Source organism: Marmota monax, unplaced genomic scaffold (genome assembly GCF_021218885.2).
Source record: "Marmota monax isolate L192 unplaced genomic scaffold, Marmota_monax_Labrador192_F-V1.1 WCK01_AAM20220418_F8-fsc00762, whole genome shotgun sequence".
Classification (NCBI taxonomy): domain Eukaryota; kingdom Metazoa; phylum Chordata; class Mammalia; order Rodentia; family Sciuridae; genus Marmota; species Marmota monax.
Window position 1 is genome coordinate 96,877 of NW_026692278.1, and position 11,321 is coordinate 108,197.

Here is an 11,321-nt window from a genome sequence, read left to right on the forward strand (position 1 = left end):
GTTCCCAGGATGTAGGCTCCCTATTTACCTCTCTTATTGTTTCTCTTGCTGAGAAAAAACTTTTCAGTTTGAGTAAGTCCCATTTGTTGATTCTTGTTTTTAACTCTTGTGCTATGGGTGTCCTATTAAGGAATTTGGAGCCCGACCCCACAATATGTAGATCAGAGCCAACTTTTTCTTCTATCAAATGTAGAGTCTCTGTTTTGATATCAAGCTCCTTGATCCATTTTGAGTTAACTTTTGTGCATGGCGAGAAAGGGATTCAGTTTCATTTTGTTGCATATGGATTTCCAGTTTTCCCAGCACCATTTGTTGAAGATGCTATCCTTCCTCCATTGCATGCTTTTAGCACCTTTATCAAATATAAGATAGTTGTAACTTTGTGGATTGGTCTCTGCGTCCTCTATTCTGTACCATTGGTCCACCCGCCTGTTTTGGTACCAGTACCATGCTGTTTTTGTTACTATTGTTCTGTAGTATAGTTTGACATATGGTATCGCTATACCGCCTGATTCACACTTCCTGCTTAGAGTTGCTTTTACTATTCTAGGTCTTTTATTTTTCCATATGAATTCCATGATTGCTTTATCTATTTCTACAAGAAATGCCATTGGGATTTTGATTGGCATTGCATTAAACCTATAGAGAACTTTTGGTAATAACACCATTTTGATGACGTTAGTTCTGCCTATCCATGAACAGGGTATATTTTTTCCATCTTCTAAGAACTTCTTCTATTTCTCTCTTTAGGGTTCTGTAGTTTTCATTGTATAAATCTTTCACCTCTTTGTTAGGTTGATTCCCAAGTATTTTTTTTTTTTGAGGATATTGTGAATGGAGTGGTTGTCCTCATTTCCATTTCAGAAGATTTGTCACTGATATACAGGAATGCCTTTGATTTATGCATGTTGATTTTATATCCTGCCACTTTGCTGAATTCATTTATTAGCTCTAGTAGTTTCTTTTTAGACCTTTTGGGTCTTCTAGGTATAAGATCATATCATCTGCAAATAGTGATAATTTAAGTTCTTCTTTTCCTATTTTTATGCCTTTAATTTCTTTCGTCTGTCTAATTGCTCTGGCTAGTGTTTTGAGAACTATACTGAATAGAAGTGGTGAGACAGGGCATCCCTGTCTTGTTCCAGATTTTAGAGGTAATGCCTTCAATTTTTCTCCATTCAGAATGATTCTAGCCTGAGGCTTAGCATAGATAGCTTTTACAATGTTGAGGTAAGTTCCTCTTATCCCTAGTTTTTCTATGGTTTTGAACATAAAGGGATGCTGTACTTTGTCAAATGCTTTTTCTGCGTCTATCAAGATGATCATATGGTTCTTATCTTTAAGTCTATTGATGTGGTGAATAACATTTATTGATTTCCATATATTGAACCATCCTTGCATCCCACGGAAGAATCTTACTTGATCATGGTGCAAAATTTTTTTGATGTGTTTTTGTATCGGATTTGTCAGAATTTTATTGAGGATTTTTGCATATATGTTCATTAGAGATATTTGTCTGTAGTTTTGTTTTTTGAGGTGTCATTGGTTTCAGAATCAGGGTGATGTTGGCCTCATAGAATGAATTTGGAAGAGCTCCCTCTTTTTCTATTTCCTGAAATAACTTGAAAAGTATTGGTATTAATTCTTCTTTAAAGGTTTTGTAAAACTCTGCTGTATACCCATGCGGTCCTGGGCTTTCCTTTGTTGGTAGTATTTTGATTGCTTCTTCTATTTCATCCATTGATATTGGTCTGTTCAAATTGTGTGTATCCTCCAGACTCAGTCTGGGCAAATCATATGACTTAAGAAATTTATTGATGTCTTCACTATCTTCTACTTTATTGAATATAGGGTTTCAAAATAATTTCTAATTGTTGTCTGTATTTCTGTAGCATCTGTTGTGATATAGCCTTTATCATCCCGTATGTTAGTAATTTGAGTTCTTTCTCTTCTTCTCTTCGTTAGCATGGCTAAGGGTCTGTTGATCTTATTTATTTTTTTGAAGAGCCAACTTTTAGTTTTGTCATTTTTTTTCAATAGTTTCTTTTGTTTCAATTTCATTGATTTCCACTCTGATTTTAAGTATTTCTTGCCTTCTGCTACATTTGCTGTTGTTTTTTCTCTTCCTTTTCTAGGGCTTTGAGATGAAGTGTGAGATCATTTATTTGTTGTTTTTTTTTTTCTTTTTTGTTTTTTTTTTTTTTTTGTTTGTTTGTTTGTTTGTTTTGAGGAATGACCTCCAGGCAATGAATTTCCATCTTAAAACTGCTTTCATTGTGTCCCATATATTCTGATATGTTGTGTCTATATTTTCATTTATCCCTAAGAATTTTTTTGATTTCCTCCTTTATATCTTCTGTAACCCATTGATCATTCAGTAACATATTATTCATTTTCCATGTGATGTAGGATTTTTCCTTCCTTCTTTTATCTTTGATTTCCAGTTTCATTCCATTATGAACAGATAAAATGCATGGTATTATCTCCACACCTTTATATTTACTGAGGGTTGCCCTATGGCATAATATATGGTCTATTTTTGAGAAGGATCCGTGTGCTACTGAGAAAAAGTATATCCACTTGATGATGGTTGATATATATATTATATATATATATATATATATATATATATATATATATATATATATATATATATATATATATATATATCAGTTAAGTCTATGTTATTGATTGTGATATTGAGTTCTATAGTTTCTTTATTCAACTTTTGTTTGGAGGATCTGTCCAATGGTGAGAGAGGTGTGTTGAAGTCACCCATTATTATTGTGTTGTGGTCTATTTAATTCTTGAACTTGAGGAGAGTTTGTTTTATGAATGTTGCAACACCATTATTTGGTGCATAAATATTGATAATTGTTATGACTTATTGGTGAATGGTTCCTATTAACAGTATATAATGTCCTTCCTTATACCTTTTGATTAACTTAGTCTTGACGTCGATTTGATTCGATATGAGGATGGCCACCCCTGCTTGCTTACGAGTACTTTGTGCATGGTATGTTTTTTCCCAACCTTTCACCTTCAGCCTGTGTATGGCTTTTCCAATCAGATGTGTCTCCTGGAGACAGTATATTGTTGGATTTTTTTTTTAATTCATGTTACCTGCCTTTGTCGCTTTATTGGTGAGTTTAAGCCATTAACGTTTAGAGTTACTATTCGTATATGGTTTGTACTTCCAGCCATGTTCCATTATATCTTTTTTTTTTTTCTTAATTTGGTTTGTTTCTCCATGATTAGCTTCTCCCGGTCCTCTGGCTTTACTGAGTTACTTTCCATTGTTGGTTTTGGTTATTGTTTTCCAGTGCTGCCTCATGTAGTGTTTTGCTCAAGATGCTTTGCAATGCTTGTTTTCTGGCTGTAAATTCTTTTACCTTTTGTTTATCATGAAATATTTTTATTTCGTTGTCATGCCTGAAGCTTAATTTTGCTGGATACAAAATTCTTGGTTGGTCTTCATTGTCTTTCATTGTTTAAAACACGTTCTTCCAGGATCTTCTCGCATTCAGCGTCTGTGATGAAAAATCCGTTGTTAACCTTATTGGTTTACCCCTGAATGTAATCTGCCTCCTTTCTCTTGTAGCTTTTAATATTTTCTCTTTGTTCTGTATATTGAATATCTTCATAACAATGTGTCTTGGCGTTGGTCTACTGTGATTTTGTATGCTCGGTGTCCTGTATGCATCTACAATTTGTACATCCATTTCCTTTTTTATATCTGGAAAGTTTTCTAGAATTATTTCAACCTCTATACCTTCCTCTATCCCGATGACTCTTAAGTTTGTTTTTTTTTATGTTATCCCATATCTCTTGGGTTTTTTCTCATGATTTTTTCCCAGCTTTTCTGAGTTGGCTAGACTCTTTTCAAGATGATATATTTTGTCGTCATTATCTGATGTTCTGGCTTCTACTTGCTCCACTCTGTTAGTGATACTCTCATTTGAGTTTTTAATTTGATTTATAGTTTCCTTCATTTCTAGAATTATTGTTTGATTTGTTTTTATAATCTCTATCTCCTGATAAAGATGCTTATTTGCTTCTTTTATCTGTTTATATAATTCATTTTGAATGTGCTCTTTCATTGTTTGAATTTGCTGTCTCATATCCTCTTTAAGATTCCATTCCATCTGTCTAAGGTATTCCTTGAGTTCTTTATTTGACAATTTTTCTGATGCCTCTAGGTCCTCCTGAATATTTATGCTGTCCTGAATTGTTTGTACCCCTTTTCTTCCTTGCTTTTTCATGCTGCTCATGTTACTTCTTGTTCTGTTTGACTGCTGAGTTACTGTTTACTCCTATAAATTTATTTGGTTTTGTGTGTCTCTGGGGTCTCGCTTTTGTGATGGTAGACTATGACTAGAGATGATGAGTTTTGTTGCACTTTAATGCAGATTCATTCATTTCCTAAACTGTGTACGGATTCTGATGGCATATAGCAGTCTGTGGTTTGGTCTTGGGACTAATATTTAGGTGGAATGATGTGCTGGTATTGAGGTTGGTATCTCTTGGCAACCTTGGAAGGTTGCTCTACTAACGAGGGATATTAACAGGAGAACGGTCTGGAGTATTTGGGGGTAGCTAGGGACTTGGTAGCACTATAGAACTCCTCGGAACATTAACCTATACATATTTAGTAAATTACACATAAACAGCATCATGATATTTGGGAGAAAAGTTATTAGAAGAGAAGGGAAGAAGTCACTAAAGAGATTGAGAGTAAACAGGTAAAATTCAATGAAAGGGGGATAAGGAAATTGAAAAGAAATGAAAAGACAAAAGAAAAAAATAGAAAATAAAAAATTTTTTAAAATAACCAAAAAAATAAAAATTAAAAAATAATTTAAAAAATATAAAAAAAAATTAAAAAATAATTAAAATGCAGTCTTAGAGTTCGACTAACTTCTCTTCCAGTAGGTGGAGCTGTGTCCACTGGGCCCAGCTTTTCCTCTCCATATGCAGGAATCAATCACTGTGAAGCAGTTCCTCCCCTCGACTGGGCGGGTCCCCAATCCTGAGTGCCTAGGGCCTTTTCTTGTGTCTAGTCACTTCCCCACTTTTCCTACAGCCAGGCCCCAATCACTGGTGATGCTCACCACAATATTTGCTACACGCCAGATCTGCTGCTCCCGGGAGCCCTATTTTCTTGTATGACTGGGTACACTCTCCCTGCTGGCCATTCTCTCAGACCCTAAAGTTGTGGAGTGTGGGGCTGAGAACCCTCAGCGTATTTTGCTTGCCCTCTGGTAGCCATGCCCCTTGTAGCTGGTGCAAGAGACCTCAGTTGTCAGTGCTGGTGGGAGTGGTAGCCCAGGGTCCCGTACTGCAGATCCCGCAATGCTCCTGATTCCCTCAGTCTGACTATGGCACTCACAGGAGAGCTGGGAGGGGCCCTTGAGGTTTCCCTGCTGTGTGGAGAGGGAGGGCTAGGGGGTTACACACCTGCCACCACTGGTTTCAATGAAGTTATCTCCTCCGCTGCATTTTGGTGAGGTCAGTTCTCTGCCATGGTGGTGTCCCATGCAAATGGCGACAGTTCGTTCCCTTTGCTGGGTGTCCCATGCAACAGGTGTGTCCTGACCAGCTCTCCCCAGCCCCATCTCAATCCTGTGGCCACTGCCTATGAAGGCTCCATTGGTATTTACCTCCGCAGGATCAGGAGGGGCCGACAAGTTGTTTCAGTGGGATTGTTTAGTGCTGAGTCACAGCGGTTTGGGATTGTCTGTGAGATGCAGGCGAAGGGGAGCCTGAATTCAGCCGATCTGAGCTTGGTGTGTGTTCTGAGAGGTGCAGACTGTTTGCCCCAGATCCACGATAGCTCAGCATTGCCTAGTGATCCTGAGCAAACAGCATTTAGATGGTTTAAGACTCCCTATGCCCATGCAGCTGAAGAGGTCATAGACTTGATCTCTCCGCGCCCGCCACCATGTTGGATCCTCTCTGGATGTTTCTTTGAGCAGAGATGGAGGGAGGATTCCAAATGGCCAAAGGGGGCTTTGTGTGCTGGTGGTTAGATTCCTTGGCCTGAGTGTGTTGATATTCCCAAAGGTGTGAAAATATCTAAAAATCTCTCAAAGTTTAAATTTATATGTGTTTTATTGTCTGTCAAATACTGAATGTTAGGAAACTTATATAAAATTAGGCTAAAACATGAATCACAGATATACATAATGAGGGCAAAGGAGAAGATACAGTTCTAGAATTCCTGGAAATGGAAAAAAAAATGGAAAGTGGAACCACAGAATTCCCATCAGAGAGCAAGTCTGAGGTGACCAGGGTTGCACTGGCTGCCTTATCACCTGAACTTCAAGGCAAAGAGACTACAACATCATGTTTAGCTCCTCAAACTAATGAGAAGCAGGAATTTATGTTTTTAGAAGATATTTTCCTAGGAGCATGCTGCTGTGAATGACTATGAGGAAAGAGGACAAGAAAGTCCTCACTCAAAGAACTGCCAGGAGATTCAGCTGGGCCTGCAATAGTGGTAGCAGAAAAACTCAGAGTGCAGTCCTGCGCAAAGCTGCTGGGTGTTTGCCCTCCTGACAGATGGTAAAGGGGTTTTTGTCCTACTTCCCCATGAACCTGAAGCACTGTGCGAGAACTGAGGCTACTGTCATAAGACTGACAGAAATAGTCAGCCTCATCCTCAGGCTGTAGCCTATTGATGGTCAGTGAGCCAGAGTTGCCAGATTTAGAGCCAGAGAAGTGATCAGGGACCCCTGAGGGTCGATTACTATTACTATAGATGAGGAGTTTGGGGGCCGTTTCTGGGAGCTGTTGGTACCAGTGCACATTATAGCTATTCCCAATATTTGTGCTGCTTCCAGTGCAGGAGATGGTGACTGTCACTCCTGGAGTCCCAGACATTGTGGGCTGCTGAGTCAGCACAGACTGGGACCAGGACCCTGGAAGTGAGAGAAACATGGAGAGCATAAGTTTTGTCTAGAAACAAGAGTAGATTCAGGACTCCCACACCCTATCCCTCCTCCATATCATGTCACCTGTGCACTGAACAAGGAATGTGAAGAGGAGACAGGACCAGGCCATTGTGAAGGTCATCCTGAGCTCCAACTTCTGTTCCTGATTCTGAACAGAGGTTTCCCCCAAATCTCTCCCTTTCCCTCTTCATACTCTGAGAAGGGGAGGGATTATTTATGCAAATAGATTTCTCCCTGTTTTCTGACTGGTCCTGGTTCAGACTCCTTTACATAAAGATGCCAAGAGGGTATGCAGGAGTGGAGTTGGGTTGGTTTAGGGGTGTGGGAGTTCACAGCTGTGAGCCATAACAAGAGAGCATTAGGCAGGGCCAGGTGACTCATTACATTCTGGTTATTTCCTGAATCCTCTTGACTGGTCTGCAGTGCCCCCTGTTGTCCAAGCCCATACACATCATCATGTGACATTCTGATCAGAACCCCTGAGACAGTCCTACAATCCCACTGCATCCCCACTGCCTCTTACTAGTGGCCAGGAGAGTCAGCCTCTTCTGTGGCCTCCTCATTACCTCAGAATGCCTTCTTCCTTTCCTCTGACTCCACATTTTGAATTTATGCATACTTCGCTTGACTCTTTCCTGGACAGGACTAAATGTTGTCTTTGATGTAAATTCTTCTCAGATCAAAATTAAGCAGGCAAACATAAAGTCTCTTGTTTTATCATCTTGCAGGGTAGCATCTAGTTTATTAAATACAGCACAAATCTTTGTTCTAAAGGTTCTATCACCTAGTACTTGGTGACGAACTCAGTGGCAAAATCTTATGAATAGCCTTTTGATGCCATTTAGAAGATACTTACATGTATGCATGTTTTCAAACTTTCTAATTTCACATGTTTGTAACCCCTATTGTCAGCAAGTGACACTGCAAGTGGTGACTATGAGTCTGTCACAGCCATATACCTTCAGCCACCATTGTCTACATGAAATGCAACAGGGACTGTAGATCCTGAAAGGACTTAGAAAACAGGACTCATGTATGTTTTTAGACATGGATGGAATGCACTATTTTAGGCAGTGGGAGGGATGGAGGTGGTGTGGACATGAATATCAGCCTTTTGTTCAAATTTGTCCAATAGGTTTCAGTGCATTTTACAAGGCTTCGTGTGGTTGCAGCTGAGGAAGTAAATCATATTCTGAATTTTTAAAAACTTTTATTCTGTTTTTAATTGTTCTTATTAGTTATAGATGACAAGAGATGCTATTTTGACATATTACACATATGTGGATTATAACTTCCCACTCTTCTGGTTACATATGGTACAGAATTACATTGGTCATATATTTATAATGCGCATATGAGCACATGTCTGATTTATTCTACTATCTTTCCTATCCCTGTAACACCTCCCTTCCCTTCATTACCCTCTGTCTAATCCAAAATATTTCTATTCATCCTTAAGCCCTGCCCTTATTTGAGTTACCACCCACTTTCAGAGAGAACATGCAGCCTTTGGTTTGGAGGATTCGCTTTTTTCACTTAACATGATAGTCTCCAGTTCCATTCATTTACTTGTAAATACCATAATTTCATTGATCTTTGTAGCTAGCTAATATTCCATTGTGTACATATAGGACATTTTCTTTATCCATTTATCTGTTGAAGGGTACCTAGAATGGTTTTATAGTTTAGCTCACATAAATTTAACTGGTATAAATATCCATATGGGTGCATCACTCTAATATGTCAATTTTAAGACCTTTGGGTATAAGCCAAGAAGTAGAGTAACTGGAACAAACGGTGATTCCTTTCCAAGTTTTGTGAGGAATCTCCATACTGCTTTCCAGAATTTTTGCACCAATTTGCAGTCCAACCAGCAGTGTATGAGTGTACATTTTTCCCCACAATTTTGGCAACATTTGTTACAATTTCTATTGTAACTGGCTAATTTACATTGTAACTGGGTTCTAATTTTCATTGTAACTGATGGAATCTCAATGTAGTTTTAATTTCCTTTCTCTAACTGCTAGAGATGTTGAATATTTTTTCATAATTTTGACACTTCTAGATCCCAAGATAGGCAACAACTGTCATTCTAGGCCTTAGAAACTTCCATACTTAGGAACATAATTCATCTCATAGTAGGTTGTGTTTTTTATCTCCAGCACATTTTGTAATTAAATATAGACAGAATTAATATGAAACAAATATATTTATTTCTGGGATACGATATATTGTGTGTATTGTGGAATCTAATAATTGTTACTTTTATAAAGTAATAATGTATAGATTAAAATATAATTTACATTTTCTGATTAATAGATTATTTTAAAATAAGTTATACATAAAATGTGTGCATTAGAAAGTAACTTAAATTTTAAAGTTTAATATATTAAAGTTTTATCATTATTTTTTTTCCTTTCTTCCTTCCTTCTTTCCTCTACTTTTTAGAAATAGACACTGTCAGCCCCTTTGCGAATTTCTGTAGTTTTAATAAAAATTCACTTCTTCACGTCCACATACAACTATGTGAAGTACATGACTGTTAATGTCCTTTAGATTCTTTCTTTCTACAGGACAAGCTCCAGTTGCCCTTCATTGCAGAAAAAGCCAGAACAAAAAAAAAAATCATCTCTACTGCAGATCAGGAAGTTTATGTCTGCTCTTCTTCATAAGTTTAGCCAAATCCACCAACACATACAGAGTTTTCTTTTGCTCAACCTCCTCTCTAATTTTATCTCCATACATGAACCCAGATATCTGAACTCTTTACATCAAGCAACATGAAACTAATTATATAAAATGACCAATGTTTCAGAAACAAAATTGCAGATAGAAAATAAGCAAATGATAGTGGAACTGCAAATTGCTGCAACCACTCTGGAAAGCATATGGAGATTCCTCATAAAACGTGGAATGGAATGGAGTGGAACTGCACATCATGTTCAACCACAAGAAAGGTATCAAAACTGAAATAGGTTGCAACAAATGAATATATAATATGTTAAATATACTCTCATGTCATGAATATCTAAGCAACAAATAAAAATATAAAATGAGCACATGAAATAACACTAGATCTCATTTATTTTTAGACTGTGCATGTTAAGGTAGCAATGACATTTGTTACACATTTGTTTAATGGTTTGAGTATTCCACAAAGGCAATTAAGTGAAAATAAACATATATACAGATACAGTACATTCACTGTGAAATCAGGTACCTGAAGGTCATGTGGAAATCAAAAAGAATGATGACTTATGCTCAGCTAGCATGAGTTCACCCATTCACTAAAGCCAATCTGTGGATCACTGCCTAGATGAATGAATACACTGGTTATTCATAAGAAGAATAAACACTTCAGTGAGGATATTTGTCTATCATTATAATATCTTTCTTCATTAATTTAAACACAAGTGCAGGTCTATGATTACTGACAAGAAGCACTCTAAATATAGATTATTCTTTCAACCAGGCTTGACATTATGATAAGAGTAAAATAAACCAATTTTATCATTATTGTCTAAGGCTTTGGAATATTGAAATATGAAATCAAGTTTGAGAAAGATCTTATACAGGGCAAGACAACTTCTTATAAAAACTTATTTTTTACTGCCTCCACTTGAAGGAGAACATCTGAATTTTATTATCCACATAGATAGTTCACATGAGTCTATGAATAAGAAGTTTTAAAAAAGCAAATAAAAGAGAAAAAATAAAACACAATTTTACATGACAATCTGAAGAGACATCGTGGATATTTACATGTTTAATTCAATGATACTCTTTTTATTTTTTATTTTTATTTTTTTATTAGCTACACATGACATTACAATGATCTTGGCAATTCATACATTTGAATGAATTGGGGTATAATTTCTCTCTTTCTGATTGCACAGATTGCAGAATCACACTGGTCATAGAGTCACCTATATACATACAGCAATCATAATGTCCATTCTATTCTGCTGCCCTTCCTATCCCCCCTTCCCCTCTCCTCATCCCCATCCTTTCTCTCTATCCAATATAATGTGACACAATTTTTTTTCTTTTCCTCATCACAACATCATACATGTATTCTGTATAATGATGAGGGTCTCCTTCCATCTTCCATGCAACTCCTTTTCTTCCTTCTTTTCCCTCCCAAAACTCTTCCCTCCCAACACTCTTCCCTATTTACTGGTAATCTTCTTCTCATGCTCTTCCTCCCTATCCCATTTTAAGTCACTCCCCTTATATCAGAGAAGACATTTGGCATTTGTTTTTTTAGGGATTGGCTAACTTCATTTAGCATAATCTGCTCTAATGTCATCCATTTCCCTGCAAATGCCATGATCTTGTTATTTTTTAGTGCTGAGTAATATTCCATTG

The 11,321-nt window shown here is 37.2% G+C and overlaps 1 gene segment (V, D, J or C); it reads right to left on the bottom strand.

Annotated features, from left to right (window-relative positions):
• Positions 1-6,585: 6,585 nt before the first annotated feature.
• On the bottom strand, positions 6,586-7,125 carry LOC124089932 (immunoglobulin lambda variable 1-40-like; the record flags this gene model as incomplete). The annotated part of the segment is given in 2 exon segments: positions 6,586-6,920; positions 7,017-7,125. Coding segments are annotated over 2 exon segments (393 nt in total), but the record flags the coding sequence as incomplete, so codon positions are not given.
• Positions 7,126-11,321: the final 4,196 nt, after the last annotated feature.